Here is a 26,214-nt window from a genome sequence, read left to right as displayed (position 1 = left end):
ACATCAACACTAGCATTTGGCCTTGGCAAGGATACAAGACATGCATTTATTTAATGGAATGTGCTCATCAGATTTTGCAAACATCAAGAACACTTAGGACCACACCTCATCTAATCCAATTAAATCAGCAGCATAGTGGATGGTTACAGCACAGGGTAGGGAACTGGCAGCTCTGATTTCTATTCCCAGCTCTGCCACTTTTTTGTTGTTGTTTTTGGAGTGACCTTGGGTGAGACGCTTGACTTTTTCCCCAATAAAACAGGAACAACATTCCTTAATCCACGAGGGGGTCTCATCTGGATCTCCCTATTGATGGATTAATTTAATTTATAACATTAAATAAATTGGAGTTCCTGCAATGAAAGGAGTACATAATTAATAGAGTAAAAGTGGACAAGTAGTGTTTGCTTATGGGGCTTGTAAGCACCCCTGTAAAGTGTACCCAAGACGACTGAACTGTGTTTTACTTTTACTCAGTGTAATTTACATCTGTATTTATGGTGAACTTTTAAATTTCCTTTTCCGCTGTCTGGAAAGAGTTGAAGCTTGAGAAAGCTCTAAGAAAGGAGGAGAGAAGGAAATTAAGAGAGTGGTCATCACAAATCTTGGCAGTTGTGCGGGGTACAGCTAGGGTGACCAGATGTCCCAATTTTGGGGTCTTTTTCTTATATAGGCTCCTATAACCCCCCCCACCCCTTGTTCCGATTTTTCACATTTGCTGTCTGGTCACCCTAGGTACAGCTAATAAGTCGGCTGAAAGATATAGGCTACCACTGATCTGGGACTACAGCAACTACCAGAATATCCGAATACCGAGTACTACTAAGGCTGCCAAGTTTTGTCCAGCTCCAGGTATGACATCTCATCAGTGAGAAATAGTCATGGGTTTCTTCCTCAGGGTGTCCCTGTGCAGTGTGACAGGAAGGGGTGAGGATGGAGGGGAGAGCCTGAAGCTTAACTATCCTTCATGCACCACAGGAAGTGGAGTGCTAAGCTATTTGCAAAGCCTAGCCCAGAATGTGTGGGTGCTCAGCGCTTGAAAATCTGGCCCAGAGTTCTTGAAAATCTTGGCCATAATGTACAGCTCTCAGTCTCAGACTCACACCACAGATCCGTTCTCTCAGACAAGGGAGGCGTAAGTATTTATGTTCCTGGCAGAGCACACAAAGGGGCTTTAGAAAGCTTAGTTGATTGCCTTACTGGGAATATATATTTTATATAAAACATGCAAGTTAATAGTTCCCCTCAAAGTATCTGAAATGTTCAGATGCGGCTGAACCAGCTCACCCAATGGCCTTAGCTCTCTTTATACAACGAATGGGACTGTAGCCGTGTCAGCAGGTTGTGACTCTAACAAAAGTCACACTTTCAGCTATAAGTGGGGCCAAGAATCTTTTGCTTATACAGCTGTGACTGAAAATGGAGCACTGACTGTTCTGAGATGTGCACAACTAATCTACCACCACTGCAGGCTAGATTCCCAGCTGAGGATCTGGCCCAACACTTGTATAAGTGTTTAACTTTCATTTTAAAAAAAAGAAAGTGGAAGTATCTCATTGAACTATAATTGTATTTAAAACGTACATAGCTTTGTTAACTTGCTCTGAAACAGAAAGTGAATGTGAGAGGGCACATTTTAGAGTTTTGCGACCACAACACTTGCTACTTGCATAATCTTGAAATAGTCTCATATGCTAGAGAGTCACAAGGAAGTTGTGTAACTAGGGCTTTCTACCTGACACAATTTGCACAATAAATTGCATAATAAATTCTCAGAAGTGTTTTCTGAAGTAGGTTCCGCAGCCTTCACTGAGGAATGGCCTGTCTCGGATAAGGCTGTGTATGATGGGCTAGTCTTGCAATACTGCTATCATGTACAGTGTTAGGAATCTGCTCCTGCAGTCATTACTCCAGCAAAACTCCATTGGATTCAATTCAAACTCAATTCCTTCAATTCCATTGGCGCACTGCCTCACAAAAGACTAAGTCTGGGCCATTGATTTTAAAGTGATGGTATGAATATGTGGAGGAGAGGAAAAGGATAGGAGTAAGAATTCTGAATTGCTAACCCACTTTAAAGGAAAGCTCTTGGAAACTCAAAGGCAGTGGTTTTCAGATAGTGATCCATGGACACCTAGAGTCCGCAGACCATGTCTAAAAGGTTTGTGAAAGCTTGTCATTACCACAGAAGTGATTTTCAACCTGTGGTCTGCAAACAATGTCTAAGATTTCCAAAGGGGTCTGCACCTCCATTTGAAAATTTTTAGGGATCTGCAAATGAAAAAAGGTTGAAAACCACTTCTCAAGGAGGTTTAGGGCTTGGCTACACTGGAGCGTTGCAGCGCTGGTGGTGGGTTTACAGCGCTGCAACTTAGTCACCGTCCACACTTGCAAGGCACATACAGCGCTGCATCTCCCTGGCTGCAGCGCTGGCTGTACTCCTGCTCTGCCTGGGGTATAAGGACTGCAGCGCTGGTGATGCAGCGCTGCTCCGCAAGTGTGGCCACCAAAAGCGCTGTAATTGGCCTCCGAGGTATCCCAGAATGCCTGTTCAGCCACTCTGCTCTTTTGTTGTGAACTCCGGGCTCCCTGCTTATCTAAAAAACAAACACAGCTCCTGGTTGCTCCAGCAGAGGCAGGCAGGGGGATTCTTTTGGAATGTTCACAGCTAGTGTTTGCTTGAGGAGAGAAGCAACACGGCGGGGAGGGGAGTCCGTTTTGGAGCAGCTGCTTATCTGGTCTGACGGCTATTTGCATTTAGTGAATAAGAGAGGGGTGGGGGAAGGGGTCTAAACTTTTAAAATGATTGAAGGTTGGTGCTGTGTATCTTCCAGTCCTTAGAACTTGCAAGGCAGGGAGCTCACACAGTGTCAGCTCCAAAAATCCACTCTCTCTGTCTCCCCCACGCTCCCTGTCACACTCCACCCCATCCCCTCTTTTGAAAAGCATCTTGCAGCCACTTGAATGCTGGGATAGCTGCCCATAATGCACCACTCCCAACTCCGCTGCAAATGCTGCAAATGTGGCCACACTGCAGCGCTGGTAGCTGTCAGTGTGGCCACACTCCAGCGCTTTCCCTACACAGCTGTACGAAGACAGCTGTAACTCCCAGCGCTGCACACCTGCAAGTGTAGCCAAGCCCTTAGATCTTATTTGGCTTTTTGAGCAATGAGAGAAAGGCATCTAGGATAATCAAGAATAAAATGGGGGGGTCATCTGGGGGCCAGATTTTGGCCCCCAGACTTTCAGTGGTAAGCATGAGCCCCTCTAGCATGAATAAGGTCACAGGCCCATAGATTCACAATATGCTATAGCAGACCTGTCTTCCTCTATTAGCTTGGCCTTGCTTTGTTTGGCATTTATTTACAATTACTACTGCTTTAAGCTAGTTAGGCCACTTGAAATAGCTATTACTGGAATTCAGGAAAGCAGCTAGGAGTTTCATGCCACCTTCTCTAGGTGACAATTACTCCTCCAGTCACTCTTTGAATGAGCACTTCCTTGTTTGCAACTAACTGTTGCTGATAATGATCAAAGGATGATGAAAGGATGAAAATAAACCTTGACATGGTCTCGAACTTCTGGGAACATGAACCTAGGTTTCAGTCTGTGCATAGGTTGCCTATTTAAGTTTCATCCTGTAGGGTCTGACTCAGAGGGAAGGACTCCTATTGACAAGGTCCCACATAGATAGTCATCCAAGTGTGCAATTTGTTTGGGGAAGAAGGAAAGAATGTACCTTGAACAGATTTTCCCTACAGGCTACAGCCAGTAAGACAACGCTGGTTTCTTTACCTATTGTGCAACAGAGATGAGTGGGACATTTTAGGTCAGATGCCTGCAACTCGCTCCACACAATGACTTGAGTAAATTAAAGCTTGACAGCGTTTGCAAGAATTTGCAGGTTATTAACCCAACTCAACTGTTGATCGGATTTTGTATTATGTGGTCTTGTATCCAGAGAGTTCTATCAGATTACTTACCCAGTTCCTCAGACTGAACCAGTGTGTTACATGGGCTGCCTATGCTCTCAAGCTAAGGAAGAGCCTGGTGGTTTGCCTTATAAAGCCTGAATGGTCAGGAGGTGGTGATCTACCAGGGGCAATGTCAGATTTGTCCAGCTACCATTGGTCTTTGCTGAATTCTGTCAGGGTGCCACACACAAGTACTCAGTCTCAGTTGAAACTGAAACTAGGGTAACTGCACATAGCTACACTGAAAGACAATTCAGGTGCACTGATTTACACCAGCGGAGGACCTGGAACTGAGAAGTTAATTGCAAAAGTCTAATGAAAACCAAAAGCTTTCAACAGAGCACTACCAGAGGGACACAGGACTCCTTCCTGGGCAAGCCCTTCTATGGGTCTCTTTTATAGACACCAGCAAGGATTTTGAAAGGATGGGAACAAGGCTCTGCATGGCATGATGGACCCCCAGAAGCATCACAGTGCAAGAATACCTTGCTAATGATGGAAACTGTTAAAGACATGGATTAAAGTGTAACGTGGATGTCATGGAGAATAAGCTCGGAATGAGGAATGCACAGGTCATCAGCCTGACAGCTTCGGCTAGGCTGGAGAATCTGGAAGCCTTAAACAAACAGTTACCAGCTGTCTCAAGGGAGAAAGCGGCAGATCTACATCTCTGGCCCTTCTTTGGGTATCTGAAGCAGTGGAAACATTTGCCACTCTGGGAATCCTAGCAAATTTCCCTGCCGGTTTTATAAAGAGGAGTTTCAAGTCATCGCCTAACAGAAGAGGTGGTTTGCTTTGTTTTAAACAGAAGTAACAAAAGAATCTTCGTTTGGATCACTGCCAGTCATTTAAAAAATTGACAAAAATACAATTGAGAGAGAAGCCAGGATAAGATTAAGGGCTTTAAACTCAGATTCTTTTTTCTCCTATGTGTCATTTTCTCCTCTACCTCTCAAGGCAGGGTTCACATCAGGAAGAATCTCTTCTACCTTCACTCAAAGGAGTGAAAGAGTGGATTGTGACTGTATAAGTCAGCAAGAAGTCCTCTTGCAACCCTGCCTGCCTTACCCAGCCCTTGGAGTTGGCCATGTAGGATCCACAGAGCATTGTATGCCTGGCTATTCCCTTCTGGAGCAGGTGACAGCGAGGTGCAGGGATGGGTGATGGTGATGTCTGGGGTCTTCACCTCCTTACTTGCTGGCCAATATGGCTAAGGCAGCCCCCGGGGAGTCAATTTGCTCTTGCAGTGCCATCCACCCCCCTGTCTACAATTCGCGAGTCAGCCCTGCAAAAATCATGAGATGGGCTTAATACTAAGGCATCTCAAACTGATCAGTGTTGGATTCTTTTTATTGGCCTTCTGGTTTCTGAGCCTTTATGTTGAGGAATTTGAGCTTTTTCCTACAGCCAGAATTACTTTTTAAAAAGTGACGCTGAGATTCTCTCATTGTCCCAGGATACCAGCAGAGGGGGCTTGATGACAAGACACCCAATATCATGTTTGGAACATGTTTGCCAGAAGCGGGGAATGGGCAACAGGAGATGGATCACTTGATGATTACCTGTTCTGTTTATTCCCTCTGGGGCACCTGGCATTGGCCACTGTCAGATACTGGGCTAGATGGACCTTTGGTCTGACCCAGTATGGCCATTTTTATGTTTCTTAATCATTCATTAAACCCTGATAAAAATATACCCTTACTATAAACTTTGACCCTATAATAAAATCTTGCCAAGACAACATTGTTCTTACCACCTGTGACTGGGGCCTGTTAATTTGCTGGTTGGGGTGATTGGCAGGAATTAGGGTCCTCAGCAATCCTGCCCGTTCAGTACCATATTGTGCTCTCATAGGCAACAATGCATTTAGCCCCAGTCGTTAGGGTAGTTTGTACAGTCTTTATATACGTTAATTTGCTCTGTAGTTCCATTAAAAGGCAATTAACTTCATTGTGGTAACTGCTAATGTCCCCAGCAGCCAAGCTGAGATGCATTTATGGTTCTAAATACCAGTTATTTTCAGGAACGTTTTAGGTACCAATATGCTAAACACACTTCTTCAGCCTGGCTATTGAACTACACAATGGTAAATGTACTGGAATTTGGCACTTTTCCTTTGCAGGTGATTAACAACTGACTCATTATAGTGCAGTGTATGAGTCACCTTGGCTAGGTCATCATAAATGATAACTGGTCCTCAATTATTTCCTTTAAGGAAAACAAGTTTTGTTATGCTCACTTTACATGTGTTTTTATCCACTAGGTCTTTCCTTCTGTTACCTGCTTCATGGCTTGCTTTTTACCTCCTAGTATATAGAGTAGCACTAGAATGGTCAATCCACATGCAGTGTAACCATGTGGTGCTTTTGAAAACAAATACCAGACCACAGAAACAGGTGGCTCACTAGAGTGAGAACTGAAGATCTAGGCCATTGAATACCTGAAGAAAGCAGATCTGTTAATTTCAAGTATATATGAACTTATCATAGAATATCAGGGTTGGATGAGACCTCAGGAGGTCATCTAGTCCAACCCGCTGCTCAAAGCAGAACCAAATTCCCAACTAAATCATCCCAACCAGAGCTTTGTCAAGCCTGACCTTAAAAACCTCTAAGGAAGAAGATTCCACCACCTCCCTAGGTAACCCATTCCCCAAACTTCCTCTGTTTTTAGTATGTTGTCACTCCTAACATTTTCCTCATTATCTTTCTATTCTTTACTGAATATATTTTGCTCAGAACTCCATCCCTAGTAACCAAATACAATTGTTAATGAAAGATAGAATTGTGTAGTGCAGGCTTTTAGTGTCACACTTATGACTCACATTAATAAGAATTGGGCAACTAACAGCTTCCACAATCGTCTCACAGAGCACCCTTCAGGTCCATTGACTGTAAAACAGCCTCCCAATGCACTGGAGGAACCCTCATCAAAAGAGTCGTTTCGAAGTAGACTGGACAATACACTTGAAAACTAACAAACAATACTGTACATTCAGGGGGATGGACAGCCAGCAGCTCTCTTAACAAGACATTTTAAAAGTAACCTCCAAGTTCAATGGGGCATAAATAACTTGACTCACATTACGTACTCAAGCATTTGCAGGATAAAACCTGCTGTTGCACATGTATTCTTTCCTGTGCAGGAGTCCTGCACCTTCACATGCAGAGCAGCCAGACATCTGGCTACACAATTTGCATGCTCAGATGCTGTTTGCTTGGGGACAGCAAAGTTTAGAACAGTGGTGTGCAACCTGCGGCCCATCAGGGTAGACTGTCTGGCGGCTTGCCAGCAGTTTGTTTATATTTGCACGGCCACCCGCAGCTCCGAGTGGCCGCGGTTAGCCATTCTCAGCCAATGGGAGCTGCAGGAAGCGGCAGCCAGCACGTCCCTGTGGTCTGCACCGCTTCCCACAACTCCCATTGGCCGGGAACAGTGAACTGTGGCCACTGGGAGCTGCGGGCGGGCTGTGCAAATGTAAACAAATTGTCTGGTGACCTGCCAGTGGATTACCCTGATGGGCTGCCCACCACTGGTTTAGGAGCTGCCTTAAGGCCCCTTTGATAATTTGGCCCACTATTTTGTCCCAAGAGGGTTGTATTTATTTTTTATTTCCAGTTGGAGACAAGAGTGTGGAAGGCGAGAATGCCTTATGGTTTAAGCCCTGAACTGGGTATCAGGAGATCTGAGTTCAACTCTTGGCTCTACTACAGCCTTCCTGTGTCACCATCAGCAAGTCATTTGTGCTTTTGCTGGGCCAGGGCCCTCATTGAAACTTCAAGCATGTGAGCAGTCCCATTGACTTCAGTGGAACTCCTCACATTGTTACAGTTAAGCACATGCTTAAATGCTTTGCTGGATTAGGGCCTTAATCTCTCGGAGACTCATATTTCCAACTGTAAAGTGGGACCAATACTACTACATCTCTCTCTTAGTTTCCCTGTCTTGGCTAGATTTCAAGTTTTTCAGGCTAGATTATCTCTAGGTTAGCACAGTCCGTACCATAGTCAGTTCCACAATTTCAATTGGAGGCACTCCCAGCATTCAAGTACTAAGAATTTCTTGTAACTATTTCACAATTTTTTTCTGTATGTAAACACATTTTCAAAGTCAGTTTGCATAATTTGCTGAGAATGAGTTTCTACTTGTGACAGCAGCACCAATTCAGGAAAGTCCTGGGCTTTAATTAATCCCTTTCAAGACAGCAAGGTGAAAGCAGTGAGCAAGTGCCAACCTGAAGAGGGATGTTCTCACTGGTCCCGATTCAGCTCCCGCTGCTCCCTTTCATTTCTGCATATACCAGCTCTCCTCTCCTTTTCATAATACTCCTGATGCCCATTAAAAACTCGGCGAATATTAGTTTGGAGCAAATGGCTGGGAGTTCTGTCCATCATCACCAGGGAAGAGTGTACTGAATTCGGTATATGTGGCTTGGGAAATTTGTTTTTGTCCACTTTCAGCATGTCCATCAGTGCAGAGCTCTGGGCAGTGTTTATATTTAGAGCAGTCCACTGTATTCAGACAAGAGGAGGTAGTCACTGTGGCTGCGAGTTTCACTTTGGAGACCATTTGCAAAGCTCTCTCATTACCACGGTCCCATTTAGCTATTCCAGGCTCTTTGAACATACTAATACACTGATCCCTACAGAGTGGGGAGAGGAAGACCACAGAGTCATCACAGTCTCTCAGCTAATCAATATTTAAAAGGCCCAAGACTTACTGCAATGAAGACAGCTTGTCTGCATGGCCAGAAAAAAGACTATTTAAACCCCTTTTAATTTTAAAACCTAGGGCCTAGGCAACACTCCAAGAGCACTGCTTCCTTCCCCACCCCATCTCCATTTCTTTCTTCCTGGGCCATTAGCAATTTAGAAGACGCTACATATTGCATGACTCCCCCCAGCCAGACACTGGCAGCCAGGGTGCTAAGAGTGAATACTGAATGAGAGAGAAACCTGCATTGCCCGTTACGCTCCACCATGGAGTGCTGGCAGCACCACTATGGTTTAAGATGAAGTCACCATTTCCACTCTACTGTTGGGCGGAGAAGTGGGAGCAAAAAGGCGTTAACTGGAGTTATCGGGATTCACTGCAGCCCAAAACATTGCTTGGAAGTTATTGGGTTTTTAATTCCCAGGGTACATAACATACAGGAAGACGCCCTTTTCACCACATCCAATCTATTTAAGAAGAACGATCTGAGTTTTCTTTGGAGGCTTCCATAGCTATAGGGGAGCTTTTTTTTTTTTTTAAACTGAAAAATATGCAGGTCATTCATCCACAGTGCCACTTGGTCTCTTGAGAAGGGAATTTTTAAACGGCTAGTTATATTATTTAGAAGAGAGGCTTCTGTACATAAAGTCAATACCATTTTGTTCACTGAATTAAAAAAAATTCCAGGCTCATTTGGCTTGCAGAGCTCAGATCCACACCTGGACTCATTTGGATCAACATTTGCAACGTTGGCTGCCTAAAAATCAAGCACCTTAATAAATGGGGCCTGATTTTCAGAGATGCTGAGCTCCAGCATTGATTTCAAGTTGTGGATGCTCAACACCTCTGCAAAGTGGGGCTGCTTCTCACTTAGGTGCCTAGTTTTAGGCACCCACATAGGCCTATATTTTCAAAAGGTCTCAATAGGTACAAGCACATAAGGTGGGATTTTCGTAAGTATTTTGTATGGGACTAACTCAGCACCAACTGGCGTCAACAGTAAACTTCCATCAACTTCACGGGGAGAGGAGTTAGGCCAATGTTACGTGCTTTTGAAAAAGTCTCTCCCAAAAATGCCAATGTACACAAAAACCAACCATTTGCTTCTGGAAGTCAGACACGTACATTTGCGGGTGCATATTGTAAAGTCAAGTTTTCAAGGAGGCCTTCAAATACCTGGCTAACTGAAGAGCTACAATCAAAGAGAAACAATGAACTTCTGTATTGACGCTGGTTCTTCAACTTCTTCTCTGATCATCCTGTTGTGCCTCTAAAGTATTGCAACGATAATAATCACACTTGGCATCCCTACAGCATCTGCCATCTCTAAGAGCTAGAAGATTGACACAATGACCGGAGATTACCACAGACATGCGACATGTGATGTAGTACAGTACCTATGAAATAGGAAATGAGCTAGAGAGGTAATGCCTATTAACTTTTATGTTAATTCCTGGTTACCAGTTTATCTTAGAGGTGAATACATAAAAAGAGGAAGGAAGTGACAAATATGTTGAGTTACCCAAATTAATTGTGGATTCTTCCTAGTTTATAAAGCAATATCACACTTTGCTATATCTTTTGCACCTAAAAAGTGTTCCTTTCCAAAGAACATGCAACCTAGCAGTTTAGCTCTTTAAAGCACTCTACAGAGGAAGCATGCAGACAGTTTCTGTGTTTCATGACCTTTTAAAGCTAAAAAACAACCCAAAACACACTTTGGGAGTGGGGTAATTAAGAAAAGCACATTATAGCTAGTGGACTGATAAGGAGTCACATGAGGAGGGACTTATCATTCCCAGGCTCTTGGGCAAATTAAACAAGACATTTTTCTTGCAGCAGGCCATGCTCATTGTCAGTTCACAATTGTGGTCCTATCTGGATTTCTCAAGTCTCAGCTACCCAAAATAGGGGAGTAGTCCCCGACATCTATTACTGGAGGATCAAGACTTCTTAATGGAGGGAACTTCCCATACTGATCATCAAAATTGCACTGCAGATGTTCTCTTTTTGGATACCAGAGATTACCCATGAAGTTATTGTTCTTCCCTCCACTTCATGACCAATATTATCCCAGTTCCCTTAGGTAACTCAAGCCATTTTTGTCTCTCAGACAAAAACATCCACCACATACGGTGTTGTGTAAAACCCAGAGAACAATTTGAAATCAAAGGTCAGACATAGGTTAGGGGTTTGTTACACGAGTGGGTGGGTGAGAATCTGTGGCCTGCGCTGTGCAGGAGGTCAGACTAGATGATCAGAATGGTCCCTTCTGACCTTAAAGCCTATGAGTCTTCTTGGAGAGAGGCTGCCAGCTCATTGGCTTAATGGGTTAAGCCAGGGCCTGTGACCTTTGAGGGACCTTTTATTTCCCCAGCAATATAATAAATCGAATACATGTGGTAGCTGTGTCTGTTGCAAAATGGTGCTCATTCTGAAGTTACCTCACTAATAAGCCATACGTGCCACTCTGAGACCCAATGGGAAAGCAGCAAGGAAAGGGAATTGACTCTCGTTCTTAAGGGAGCAGACTTTATGTGTCAGGTTCAAGGTTGTAGAGGCTGTCTAATATCTGCCTTATCAACAAACAGGCTTTAAACAGCAGGCAGGGAGAGGGGCAGAGGCAAGGCCCCCCCCCCCCGCAGCCCCCCCAGGCCCCCCCACGAGGGTTTTCCGCCCTCCGGCCCGCTTGAGCTCCCGCAGGTCCACAGAGCCCAGGACGTGGACCTGCCTGAGCATGACTGCGAGGGCGGGAGGCTCCCGGCGGGGCGGCTGGACCTCCCGCGCAGGTGACTGGGCGGCGGGTCAGCGGCGGGGGCGACCCGGGCACCGCCGCGATCGCCTCCCGGTTCCCGTTTCCGCCGCCGCAGGCATGCCTGCCTGAGCTCAGAGCCAGAGCCATGCCGCCCCAGGAAGGGGGGCCGCCCGCGCGCTTGGCTTGGCGCGGGGGGTCAGAGCGCCCCTGCCGGCCCCCGCCGCCGAAGACCCCGGGCCCCCGGAATTCTCTGGGCGGCCCTGTTAAACAGTGCAAGTTTTCTGTCCATTCCTCTACATTCATAAAACAAGCACACAAGCTGTCCAAGAATTGGGAAAGGTTTCCCCCCCTTTTTTTTTTTTAAAAAACATTACCGATCAGGGTCTGGGAAGTCAAAGGTTGGGCCTTTTCTCTGGAATTTGCTCCCCTGGGTACATGTCAGAGTTTGGCCAGAGTGCAATACATCAATAGATATCTATGTCCAGGTCTTCCATTAACTACAAGTTGGAATCCCCTCAGTCAGGGCTGGTCAAAAATGTTCCACTGAAACTTCCCCAGCCACAAAAATTGGGTATTTGGCTCAATGAAACTTCTCATAGAAAGCACCTGCCTTCCTTAAAACAAACAAAAAAAAAACCCAACACCACCACAAGATTTCATCAGAAAGCTAAAAACTACTTAACTTACAGCCTTAGTTTCATTCTTCCATAAAGCAACAATGGTAGCTAGTTAGTTCTGTGCTGGGCAATTGCTTCAACATCAGGTCTGCTCACCTCTTCTGTAGGGAAGAAATACTGTTTGCTCTTGCCATATGAAATCCACCTGGATTCTATAGTGCTGGCTGCCTTATTTTAATCACCTACATTGATGATGATTATTACTAACACACACCTGGAACTTCAGGGGTGTGGCCAAGTATGTGGGGCAAGTTAGTAATATCAGAAAGACCATTCTGGACTGAAAGATAGGAGCCTGTCTCCACTCTCGAAGTGTTCGCCATTTAAAACAGTAAAATCAGGAGTGCAGAAAATTATAAGTGAATCATGATTAAACACTTTTTTCCAACTTCAAATGCTTCCTTCCCCTTTTAAAACATGCAATTAGCCAAACTCTTTGGGTACCAAAGCAAAAAGCCAGGGCCCAGTCTCACAAGAAGTGAAGCACCCTGCTGGGAAATTGAGAGCAATGAGCCCCTCCCTCAGGATTAGTCCTCCAATTAGTGCTGGAAAAGAAAAGTTTTGCTATTTCCTAAATGTTCTTTAGACAATTCTCCCTCTGCAATGATAAGCCTTTTCTGTGCAGAATGTCAAGGCTCATTGCATTTGCTGCCTGATCTAGTCTCAGGCAGTTTCAATATGCAGGCATAGTTCAGAGCAACAAAAGGAGAAGGGAGGGAGATGGGTGGGGGGAGGGAAATCAAAGGCTATGGGCTGTATAACTACAAAATGCAGCTCTTCATGTAACTGAGCTTGAAATGATTGAGGCTTCTCTAAGTGCAGCAAGCCAGTGTAGTCCAGGGGAGAGGGTGATGTGCTAAACATCAGGAGCCCTAGGTTCTAGTTCCAGCTCTAGCACTAGCCTGTTGTGTGACCTTGAACATATCGCTTCACATCTCAGGATACGTCTAAGCCACACCAAAAAAGCACCACCGCAGCATGTCTCAGAGCCCAGGTCTTCAGGCTTGCACTACGGTACTAAAAATAGCAGCATAGTTGTTCCCGCTCAGGCTCTGAAACCCAGCAAGGGGGTGGTTCTCAGAGTCTGAGCAGAAGCATCTATGCTGCTATTTCATAGCCCAAGCCCAGTCTGTAGGTGCAGGCTTTGAGACTCTCTGCCACAGGTTTTGTTCTAGTTTTTTTTCAGTTTTCACATCTATAAAATGGGGAGAAAGCCAGTCTCCATCCGTAGCTCTCCAAAGGAAGGTAAATATTATAGGTGCTAGACACTACTGTAACTTCAACTCTCAAAAAGCAAGCTTTTCAAAATGTAATACATTTATAACACGACAGAATCAAGGAGAGATTGGCACGATGCCCTATATCATACCAAACCGGAGTGGAGTCTTCCCTTGCTCACTTTCCTGGCTATTGCTGATTGTCACGATTGTGATGTTACAAATTGCATCAAACTGTATATTTTCCCCACCTCCACGCCAAGTTACCTATTTGCCCATTATTGCTAGTTTCCCTTGAGGTAGAACTGTGTGAAATCTAATAAGATTGTTTTAGAAGCTCCTTGTTTATATTCTAAGTCTGTGGAAGTCAGAATGACGATCAATATTTTGCCCTTGGTCTTTAGGTATCAACCAGGGTAATTTAAGATTCAAATTCGATTGTAAGAGAAGGATTTTCAAAGAGCATCTTAGAGTTTGCAAGTTGAAGTTGGGATTGCACTGTCCGTGCATCGTCGTCTGGTATACAGTAACTTTCAAGTGCATCTATTCCTTGGAAGCACGTGGGTGATTATTGTCAATATATTTACAGCCAGTTCAAATGGAGATCCCGGTTACTCCTAACCACCTGTTCTACTCACTACATTTAATGTAGTTTGGTAGCTGAACATCTTTATATAGAAATTACAGGGTCTACGCTGACCATTTGCCGCTGCGTGTGTATAAAAGGTGTAATCTGATGTACTGACCGCCTTTTCCATTGAAATGCCTTTTTTTCAGAGTTACTTTTACCATCCTTAGGCCCCAACCAAGCCAAGCACTTTAAGCACATACTTAAAGTTAAGCATGTGCTTGAGCAGATTTAAGTAAGTGCCTTGCTGGGTTTGTGCCATATTCTGTAGTTTAAAAACAAAACAACCCACAGTTGTCTTGATAGTTGACTAGAGCAGAGGTCAAGGCCCTACAGCAGCAGATATTTCTTAGCCATGTTTTTTAACCTGACAAGTCTCTAAAGCAGTGGTCACCAACCGGTCGATCGAAATCAACTGGTTGATCCTAGAGGATCTCCCAGTCAATTGTGATCTCCGGTGGTGCAGTGTGACTGCCGCTAAGGCAGGCTCCCTGCCTTCCCCAGCCCCATGCAGCTCCCGGGGAAGCAGCCAGAGTGGCCCCGCGGGTGGGTGGACAATGGTCTCCCTCCACGTGCTGCTCCTGCCTGCAAGCACTGCCTCTGCAGCTCCCATTGGCCAGGAGAGCTGCGGGGGCGGTGCTTGCAGAGAGGGGCAGTGCACGGAGCTGTGCGCCCCCTGCGCCCCCCCCCAGGGGCTGCAGGGGCGCCTTGGCCCCTTCCGGGAGCAGTGTGGGATGAGATAGGCAGGGAGCCTGCCTTAGCCTCGTTGTGACCGCTGCCGACCAGGAGCTGCCAGAGGTAAGTGCTGCCCAGCGGGAGGCTGCACCCCAAACCTCATCCCTGAGCCAACACCCCATATCCCCTCCTGCACCTCAAGCCCCACCCTGAGCCCCCTCCCAGAGCCTGCACCCCCTCCTGCACCCCAACACTCTGCCCCACCTGGAACCCCCTCCTGCACCCAAAGTCCCTCCTAGAGCTTGCACCCCTCCCTGCACCCCAACCCCCTGACCCAGCTCAGTGAAAGTGAGTGTTGGTGGGGGAGAGAGAGTGATGAGGGGGAGGCAATGGAGTGAGCAGGGCGGGCCTTTGGGGAAGGGGTGGGGCCTCGGGAAAGGGGTGCGATAGATCCTGGGTTGCCCTTAGATTCAAAAAAAGTGATCTCGGTCGAAAAAAGGTTGAAGACCACTGCTCTAAAGGAATAAGATTTGGCCACAAAAAAGGGAGAGAGAGAGAGAGAGAGAGAGAGAGAGAGACATGAGACCATTGGCAGGAAATGGATCAACCCTAATGGTGACAAATCCAGAATTCAAGAATCCAAGAGCATTTCAACCAACTACTACTTACTTATATTTACACAGTGTATATTTGGTACACAGAAGATATGCAGGGTTACAGAGGAGAAGTACTAGTCAGTGATACTTAGTATACCATTCCCCAACAGTAAAGTGTCAGTCATATTCAATCATCACTAGGCTGTTTTGCTTTTAAGTCTGAAGTGTCAAATAAATATCAACATCAGATTTCAAAATACTCATGAGATTATGTTCTTCATCATCCCACTCACGGGGAGGGGAGAAATTTGCTAAGATTCAGGACTGTACAGGAATAGGTTATATCAGTGCCAGTTTAAGGGTAGCCAATGTTTTAAACAAAATCCACCAGTCCCTGGCATTCAATAAACCTCATATATTGGAAGGCAGAGAGAAGCAGTGGAGATCGCTTTCTTTTGTTTCCCTTATAACCAAAAACTCTCATTAGAACCCTAACCAAAGAATGTGGCAAAAACATTACTAAACATAGGCCAATTCAGGAAAACATCACCACTTAGAGGCATTTAAGCACGTTAACTTTAAGCATGTGCTCATGGGCTTTCCTGATTGAGGCTCAAAACACATTATGTGCATGTGCTGGAAGAATGTATACCTAAGAGTCTGAAAGATACACAGTATATTGACAGCGACAAAGAGTCCTGTGGCACCTTGTAGACTAACAGAAGTATTGGAGCATGAGCTTTCGTGGGTGAATACCCACTACGTCTGACAGTACAGAATATTCTTCTCCTTGTGTCATGTAGAACGGATGATGATGATGACGACCTTGTTGGGTGTGTTGTTCCCCAGGATTTTTTTTCTCCCCAAAGTAAACACTTGACATTTTGAACTGTAGCATATTGTACAAAAGGCACCACAACAACAACACTGCTCTTCAAAGTATTTATATAAGCTTCAAGGATAAGTCATCTCTAGTAGAGTTGATCTAGTAGTATCTAAAAAGAAGATACTTGGACTCAGGAAAATCACCCCAAACCATCCTTCAATTTGATGACAGAATTTTAAACAGGCGCTCCCTCCCAGATCACCACTCCAACACTTAGCTGAAATGCATGATGTATTAGTAGCTGTTCATACTTTTGGAGCATTCTTAGCGTTTCTAGCACGTTTTTACTTTATGTGATATATCCTGTTATCAACCTGATGAAAGTATTGCAACGATAATAATAAACCTGATGAAATACTAGTAACAGTATGATGCCAGTATTCTTACTAGTGCACAAGAGGCTCATATCTTAATCAAGATCAGCTAATGCAAACAAATGGTCAACAAACCTCACTGTTCTACAGAGGCAAGGCTATGGTAATAAACAGTGACACCGTTGCGTTTCATCCAGTTCTACACAAGTCAGCCAATATCACTCCTACTTACCCTAGCGTCTTCCCCTGGAACCAACCCTAAGACCAAGAGTTTCCAAAGTGACGAGTGAGTTGGGCCCCCCACCCCAACATCATGCACATTAAAGGGACCCAATCTCCAGAGGATGGGTGCTCAGCGCTTTTTGGAAGCCAAGCCTCGTTCAGGAGTCTAAAGTGAGCATCCAGAAATAGAGGCATGGAGGAAAATGACATCAACCCTTCACAAAAAGAGAGAAGCAATGCCCGCTGCTCTCTAGCAGCAGGTTTATCAGAGAGAGGAGCTCAAGCTGTAAATCCAGATCTGGCTTTCAAACACCCCAGAGTCCACAGTGTTCAGATTCAGGGATTTGCTTTCAGACTGTTCTTGATTTATAATGAAATAAGGACCCACATAGGCTCCTTTACCAATTAGGCAAGGAACAGCTGTTAAGTGCCTTCTCTTTTCCACAAGCCCCTTCTCCTTATCCACCCCAGCGGCTCCTTCTCTGACTAATGAAGGGTTGCTATGTGGTCCTTGTTGCTTAAATCACATATAAGAACAAAGTGTACCTAAGCATGTTAAATCCAGGCATGCCAAGACTAGTCAGACAAGGCACAGCTGTGCAATCACCAGCTCTCAAAGTGATGAAAGAACAGGATTTGTTTTTCCTAGAGCAACTTTCACACTCAAGTGGCTGAGAAACGGTGATTCAAGACGGATTAGGCAATAGCTGATCAACCATTGGCAGTCTTGGGTCCCAATCCTGCTAACATACATGTTTGAAGAACTAGGCTCTGGGGCATTGAAATCTGTTGTATTGAGAAATGATATGCTGCCACGGTCAGGCTGGAGGGAGATTACTAGTGCAGTTCCTCAAAGATGATCAGGTCTTGGGACAGATCTTATTTAACATTTTCGTTAATGACCTTGACACAAAAAGTGGGAGCGTGCTAATAAAGTTTGCAGATGACACAAAGCTGGGAGGTAAAGCCAGTACAGAAGAGGACCAGAATATCATACAAGACTGGACAACCCTGAAAACTGGGTAACAGAATGCGATGAAATTTAATAGTACAAAATGGAAAGTCATGAAGTTAGAGACTAAGAACAAGAATTTTTGCTATAGTTGGAAGCGACAGACGAGGAGAAAGACTTGGGTATATTGATCAATCACAGGATAACTATGAGCCAGTGATGTGATGCAACCATGAAAGAGGCTGCTAATGCACCAAGGACACATTAGGCTAGATATTGCCAGTAGAGACAGGGATGTGTTATCACCATTATACAACACACTGGTGATACCTCATCTGGAACACTGTGTGCAATTCTGGTCTCCTATGTTTAAGAAAGATAAATTCAAACTGAAACAGGTGCAGAGAAGTGCTACTAAGATGATCAGAGGAACGGAGACCCTGACTTACAAAAGGAAACTTAAGGAGCTTGTCTTGTTTAGCCTAACAAAACAAAAGCTCAGGGGAGATATGAGTGCTCTCTAAAAATGCATCAGAGGAGGAAGAGGAGTTATTTTAGTTAAGGGCCAATGCTGGCATGAGAATAAATGGATATAAACTGGCCATCAAAAAAAGTAGGCTCGTAATTAGACAAAGGTTTCTAACCATCAGAGGAGTAAAGTACTGGAACAGCCTTCCCAGGGGAGTAGTGGGGGCAAAAAAATTAACATATTTCAAGACAGAGCTTGATAAGTTTATGGAAGGGCTGGTATGATGAGATTGCCTACAATGGCATATGGCATTAGCAAATGTCGCCAATGGCCAAAGACGGGGCACTAGATGGGGAGGGCTCTGTGTTAATATAGCGAATTCTTTCCCAGGTATCTGGTCCTTTCGTCTAGCCCACATGCTCAGGGTCTCTAACCAATCACCATGTTTGTGGTTGGGAAGGAATTTTCCCCCAGGTCAGATTGGCAGAGACTCAGGGAGTGGGTGGTTCGCCTTCCTCTGCGCACAGGTCACTTGCTGGTCTGAACTAGAGTAAAATGATGGATTTTCTGTAACTTGAGGTCTTTAAATTAAGGTGAGAACTTAACTAACACAGCCAGAGGTTATGGGCGGGTGAAGTTCTATGGCCTGAAATGTACAGGAGCTCAGCCTAAATGATCATGGTGGTCCCTTCTGGCCTAAAGTCTATGGGTGTGTCTGCAAAGCAATAAACACCCATGGCTGGCCTGGGTCAGCTGCCTCGGGCTCAGCACTGTAAAACTGGAGTGTAGAGGTTTGGGCTCAGGCCAGAGATCTGGGACCCCACTAAAAAGAAGCAGGTTAGAAAACCTCTTAAAGAGAAAAAAAAAATCTTTAAGCACCTTACAGACAGAGAACTATTATATGTTGGATTTACAACATATTGTGAATTTAACAGTAGCAAAAAAATGTCCTATTGGAGCTCTAGTTACTAAATCCTCATTTTTATTCTAAAAAAAAAAAAAAAAAGCCCCCTATTTAAAGTGCATCTCAACAGCCTGAACTATTCCTGATATTGAACATTATTCTGCTAACAGCCAAGCCAATTTCAACTCATTCTGCTACTAAACAGGTCAAAAGGACTGGCAAAAATATAAAATAATATCTTCCAACCCAGTACAAAAGAACATTATTTTGTTATTTGTCTAATCCTCATGTCAGTGTAATATGTGGTGCTACCAGGTCTTAGGTATCTTCACCATCTTAACTTACAGTTTTCTGTAACATTAACAATACGCATCAGCCTTCTGAATGATCAATATTTCCAGAATTCTTCCAACATGTAAGGCCTCATTCTGCCTTTTCTTGCGCCCTCCGATTTCCCTGTCGAAGCCAAGGCACACAGATACCATGATGATGAACACCGTATAAAATAACTGATGGAGACAGACAGCGAAGAAGGCAGAATTGGGCGCTAAATATGCTTACCAGGTGCATCGATCCATGCATTTTAAGCAGGTCACACCTCAATGCATAACTTTTCATTGCTTCAGACCTTTGTTCCACATACACATGCTACTGTGGTGGCCCAATCTTTGGTTGGCATAAATATCAATGTGGAAAAACTTTATTTTTTTTTAAATGGCATTTATTAATGTCAGTTATAGTCCAATTCTGCAAATTCCTGCTCAGGCAAACAGTCAGTGGTACATAGGCCACTAAAACCTGCTTGCGTGAAAAAAGGTCTGCAGGACTCTTGGTTTTATTCAAACCATGATCAATATTTAACTGCACACCCTACTTTAATTCCATGGAAGTGTCGAATAGACCCCTATTACTTGAGAGAAAAGGAAACCAGAAGAAAGAAAGAAAGAAAGATGACAACCTCATGATGACGACTCAGCACAGTGTAAGTTTACTTGACTGCTTATTAATAGGCATGTTTTCTGTGCATTGTGTTCTCTTTCTCATCAGCACGTTTACAAAAACCAAAATTTCAGTTGAATCAAACATAGTGATCTGTTTCATAAGCATTTCGTTTAGTTTTTCCTATTTTGTTTTTAGGCATGAACTGTTATATCAACCTGGCTTTGAACGGCTGGCTGCTTCTGGCTTATAACATTTTTAATAGCTATTTCTCACTATTTCAGACATGTAGAGAAATGAACAATGTTTCCTCCACCCAGACACACACATTTACAAAGCTGCAGCCACACAGCCCTTTCCTAATTTTGTAAATTGCGTGAGCCTTATGAAATTACTCCTCACTGACATGTTTTGTGTTCTGGCAGCAAATTTACTATTGATTTCTGATTCAGATGCTGTGGAATGATTGAAACTCCTCAACGGATCAGCTGAATAACCTTCTAAGTGCTAAATGAGTTAGTTTAGAAGATCTATTCCTCAACAAATTAGGGACCCAATTTTTGTTTGACTTGAATAATTGAAATGAAAGTGCCATAACAGGCCTCTCCTATTTAAATTATTCAGCGTCTGGTATTCTTCCTCTTTGGATTTTGTGCATAGCCAGGAAATGTCTGCTATGCCCAGGAAATGTGTGCCATGTACAGTGGGGAGAAAAGCATTAGAAAATGAAGTTTGGGCTCAAATGAACTAATGACATCTATTTTTTACAGCTAGGTGTTGAGAAAAATTTGATCCCTAATGCTAAGGGCTACCTCTGAGCCAGAACAGCGGTTCACCCTACGTCTTGCCGGCCTTGGAGCATCAGTCACGCAGGGTCAAATGTTCACACAGATTAACTGTTCTTGAATAATTTAACTAATGTAGTAGATACAAGTAGGCTTTTCTCCTACCCAATATGTGTCTCTTAATTTTGGGAGCTCTGGACACATTGTCTTCACTTTGGAATGTGAAGATTCCCAGTGTGCCCTTTGTTTTCTCGTACACTCTCCTTCCCCACCAGTCAACATTGGCACCAACCATTCTTCAGGGGTTCAAAGCGGCAGCATGAAGAGACTCGACATCTAGATACTGTTCAGGCAGATCTACCATTAATCTAAGCCAACAGATCCTGTGGCTGACCAAATTAATGGAGGCAGGGGGTTTGGTTGCATTTTTTTTTTTTTTTTAATCTGGGGATAGGAGCACAATGCCACAGAAAGAGTGTATAGCAAGAGGCAAAATGAATGCAGTTTCAGTAGAGGATTTCATATCTCCATTTCTGGAATCATTTTTTTTTTAAATGGAAACTCAGTCCTGCTCAGAGGCTAAAAGAATATCAGTTATTTTGGACAGAATATATCTTGCACAAGAGCTGCCATTCAAAAAAAAAAAACACACACACACACACACACACCACACACAAACAAAAATATGACAACATAATTGTAAAACACTCAGGTCCTTAAGTGTTATGGAAATTCTTAAAATAAGTATTATGATGATATTAAACTGCTGATGTTCCTTGAGAACAAACAAACAAAAACACAGTTATGTAGGGGCTGATTCTTCTCTCAAATTACATTTGCTTTACACTGGTGTTATGGCCAATCACATTCCTCCCGATATTCACCAGAGGTGAATTGGACCTAAATGTTTATTTTTAAAATATACGGTCCTGAAATTCCAATCTTGTCCACATCTTGTACTGCTGAGCAATCATTTACAGTTACACCCTTATTCAGCAAGAAAGTGGGGCAAATGAATTAAATGGGAATCTTGTTTCCACGGAAGCAAATAATATTTCTAACACTACACTCTTGAAAGTCTTCAGTGGATGCTGCTTTTAATTTTATTTTTGAAAAAGTCAGTGCTGACAGTGGAATAAGCAGTCTTGCTGTAATAAAGCAGGAATGAGCTTTCAGACAGGAATTTCAACACCATGTTTTTTGCGGATACAGACTAACACGGCTGCTACTCTGAAACACCATGTTAGTTACGACTCCTTTAAGTGACTAATAGCTGAAATCAGCAATATATTCTTAGGACCAAAAGGATGGAAGAAAATAAAAGTTATGGAAACAGGAGGAAAAAACATCAGGTCACAAAGAAAGTGATGGCTGCCATATTTGGTAAACTATACATCTAAATGGTCCCCTTTAAATAAAAATAAGAGCTTTATCTTTAAAAAAGTGTGGGGGGGGTAGCTAATGAAAACAGATGAGGACACACACACACTCTCCCAGGGTTTAGCATCAGTGTGTAACAATGTGCTGTACCACAAGGTGTGACCCTACACACTCCAATGCCCACCCACCACATCTACGTTAGTAGCCAACATTGATTCCGTTCCAATGATGACCCATGTGTATAAAAATACAAATACATACACACACACACACAGGTGTGTGTGCAAGCATTTATTTAATCAAGCTCCAGGAGACACGGCACTGCCTGCTGAGAGTGGCAAGGAAAGGTGCATCCCATTCTCTTGAGGGCAATGGAGGTGAGGAGGGAAATCATTAAGGTCTCATTATGTTCTAATTTCACAACAATAACGTCAAAATGGACTCTATTTCTCCCCCCCCCCCCCATACAGGGGAGAGGCAGCAGCTGAGCCAGGCCCCACGGAAGAGCATGCAGATCAGCAGGGGAACTGCTGCTGCTGTAAGAATTACCACATATCTGAGGACAAAAAGAAATGAAAAGCCACATCCTCCCTGGCCAGGGTTTGTTTGCGTCTGGCTGTGTGTGTGCGCTTTAATTCAAGCCAGTGTCTCCGGCAGCTGGTTGAACCCAGCTGAAAGGGAAATGTCACACTTCTCCCAGGTGGAGCCGAGCCGCAGAGCCAGCCCAGCCCAGCCCACACGGCGGAGCCCCAGCAGAGAGCATGGCAGCGGGGGAGACACAGGCACAGACACGTTCCCATCTCCCTCCAGGCTCGCTACCTTGCAGCAGCAGGTTCGCTTCGTGCCAGAGGCGGGCCGAATAGCAACGGGGGAAAGGAAACCCGGGCCGGGCAAGCCTGGACTTACCCCATGCACACAACAAACCCCGCCCAACCAGACGGGGGGGAGTGAGCGACATCCCACCCCCATCGAAAGCTACGTGATGAACACACACAGCGCTGGGGGGCGACCGAACACGTCTCGGGCAATATGGACTCGCGGCTCACCCTGGGCTAGTTACTCCGTGCACGGCGGGGAAGGGGGGCGGGGGACAGGTGGGAGTTATGCAGATTTATTTATTTTTCCCCTCGATCTGCAGAAAGCATCACACACACACACACACACACGCTCACTGGAGGCTCTGTGACACACACACACACGCGGGCGCGCGCGCCCAGAGCTGCGCCTGAATCACGCTCGCAAAGCCGAATAAATGCCACCCGCTTGCATAAAATAGCCACCTGATCCCATGCCGAGCCATAAAGCACGCGCGGGGGGCGAGACACGGGCGGGGGGAGGCGTTGGATTAGGAGTGGGGGGGGGGGGTTTGCTCACCCTCAGGGCTGAGAGATCTATCTCATCCAGGCTCCGAGCCGGAGAATCACTCGCCATGTTTACTTCTTTGCCGGTGAAATTGACCAAAAATATAAATGAAACGCTGCGATCTTCCGCGTGGATTCCCCACCTGGGTCTATTGCACTCCTCTCCTCAAGCGGGGGGTCGGGGTGCGAGACACCCCCACGGCACGCCAAGGAAAAAGACAACACAACCAAACAAAAAAAAAACACAACAAAACAAAAATCCCTCAGCAAACAGTGCCTGCCTGGGCAAATCTTCCTTTGCAATCCTTTTGGTAGGGAGGCCGGTGCAAAGCTAAAGGTGATGCTGGGGAGTGGGTGTATTTAAATAGGACATGCTTTCTGCTTTTCTGTGGATGGCGGCTGCATTGGCTGCTCTTATAATGAGACACATCAACTCCTCCAGTCGGATGGAGAGAGAGCCACACAAGTGTCTATCACGGCTTCCTGGGAGGAGTGAGAGTCACAAAGTGGGTGTTGCCTTCCCTCAGGAGAGAGGCAGTATTTCCATGCCATGTGTTTTGCACTATTATCCTTCAGGGGAAAGGAGTGAAGGTAAAAACTGCCTCGACCTGGACCCTGCTGACTTGTGGACTTATAACCTTCAAATTGGACCATCAAAACAAAGAACAATTGTAACAGATCCTGTCACTTCAAAAGAAAAAATAAAAACACTCACCCCCGCAAACACACACCCACATCCTTCCTACAGTTGGAGCACCATAAAAACCCGGATCTGAGTTAGCTCCGTCTGGATCTTGGCAAATTTTGGCCCATTGTACTATCTAAATTGAAAAGAAGTGCAGCTGTTCCTGCTTTAAGAGAAAAATCTGGCCCTTGGTATAACCCAGCCCAGTAGCACTGGGAAAACACATGCATGGGACCTGGGTCCTGGTGCAGTCAGTCAGTTTGGAGCACTACTTCCCCAAGTTTTACTGTCTAAAGAGAGGGGTAAAAAATGTAGAGACGCCAAAAAAAATCCAGGCCCTGTTGCAAACTGATGCAGCAGCTCTGCAAAAATGTGTATCTGGCACATGGATCCCGCTAGATTCAGATCTATTTAAATTCCAAATCCAGGAATTCTACTAGCCATATAGAGAATGGTAGCTCCCCAAATTCCACTTCAAAAATCCAGACCCATCTCTGCAGAAAAGCACCACAAATATTTAGCAGCTGGATCCTTCCATTTTTTGACAACCCCCCTAATTATACCATTAAAATAGACAACACATGTTGCCATTCCTTCTTTACCAAGATAATTCAGAATTTCACACATCCTGGTGCAAGTGCAGCCACATATGGTATATTAGGTTTATACAATTTGGGGGCTGGGGCCAAAAATTGCCAAGATTCAGATGCATGAATCCAGCACTCAAGTTCCAGGATGAATTAGGGTCTGGAATTGTTAGGTGTAGAAGGAGTGTGTACACTTAATTCTCTATCTATGCCATTCAATATGGAGTTGAGGCCTAAAAATTGTCTTGAACCAATAGGATCCAGATATCAGATCTGTTGTTTTTTGCAATGCTCTTGCTCTGAGATGTCAACAACTGGATCTTTTTGGTTCAGTAGAAACAGCAAGACTGGTTCTCTACTTTGAGTGCAGTAGAATCTAGCAGAATCCAGCTGGATCCAGGAAGATCCAGCTTTTACCTTTTTCCTTATTTGTTATTCTCAACCACCCCCAAACCTGGTACATTCCATGTATTTGTTGCCTCAGGAAGGATATTATAGAGGATGCACTGGGGAGATTGTCAAATTTCACAGGTTTGTGTGGGAATCTTACAAAATGCAGATCTGTGAAGTGGCAACACAGCCACACAGTAGCTTGTGTACAGAAGCGCAGTTGGATGTTAATTGTGCTTCATGGATTAAGATGCTCTTTGCACTTCTTTTTAATAGCAAACAATCATGCAATTGACAGAAAGGCTTGATGCTTGCAGCTAGTGCATAAAGGGTTTTGTAGTCTGAGTTTCAGCACACTTATTACCAAGAGTAATTTGGGAAGCAGAGGTAGCCAGTGGGCTAGCCAGGCAAAACGGAGCCTAGCTACTGACATTTCCCCATAAGCAATAGGATATCATAAGCCAGTCGCAGATCTAGGGGCAGCTCATTACCCCACCCCACTTTGTCCCCTCTGTTCACGGTCACGGTCACTGTCTACACAGTGAATACCCTGCAGGGAAGGAAGTTCAGAGCTCTAGAACTGAATCAATGTCTTATTATCATTATTAGCACTGATCACAGAGTTACTGGTACAGGCGGAGAAATGGAGCAACAGCGTCATCACCCAGTGCTGGTAGAGCATTTTCCCCTAGAAAATTCCAAGTGCAAAGCAGAATGTAATTCTTTTAATTGAACTGCCAAATGTCTCAGGTAACTGAAGTATACAGAAATATAAGGGTTGAAAGCCTGCTTAGTGGTGCAGCGATGCAAGCATAGTTGAGCTCGTATCAGGGTTTCCAATACAAGAATAAGGAAATCATTAACATATCACAAAAAGATTAATCTCTGCTGACATTTAAAGGATCTAATTTGACTCAAATCTTAAATTACGGGGACAAAAGCTTTTACAAAACGACGGAACAATCAAATTGTTGCCACACTTCTCTCATTTTTTTAAACAATGGAATTGTTTTTTAAACCAAGTGATGTTTATATTGGTTGTAACCTAAACATTGCAATATTGTACTAATACATGGGAACCTGAAAGCCAAATTGGCTAGAAGCC

At 44.4% G+C, this 26,214-nt stretch overlaps 1 protein-coding gene across 14 annotated transcripts in view; it reads right to left on the bottom strand.

Moving 5' to 3' along the window:
• The window catches only part of TNIK (TRAF2 and NCK interacting kinase), a 316,747-nt gene extending 292,832 nt beyond the window's left edge, over positions 1–23,915 (bottom strand). For 4 of the 14 annotated variants that reach the window (XM_039490019.1, XM_039490014.1, XM_039490027.1 and 1 more), the window contains exon 1: positions 23,461–23,909. In XM_039490019.1, coding sequence (XP_039345953.1) covers positions 23,461–23,517 — 57 coding nt within the window. In that variant the 5' untranslated portion in view covers positions 23,518–23,909. Of the gene's footprint in view, positions 1–19,327; positions 19,439–23,460 lie in introns of those variants that run through there. The other 10 variants (XM_039490013.1, XM_039490012.1, XM_039490023.1 and 7 more) reach the window with 6 other exon arrangements.
• Between the last annotated feature and the right edge of the window lie 2,299 nt (positions 23,916–26,214).

Source organism: Mauremys reevesii, linkage group 9, assembly GCF_016161935.1.
Source record: "Mauremys reevesii isolate NIE-2019 linkage group 9, ASM1616193v1, whole genome shotgun sequence".
Lineage (NCBI taxonomy): Eukaryota > Metazoa > Chordata > Testudines > Geoemydidae > Mauremys > Mauremys reevesii.
Note: the sequence above shows the minus strand (reverse complement) of the source record. Positions and strands in the feature narration are given on the sequence as shown.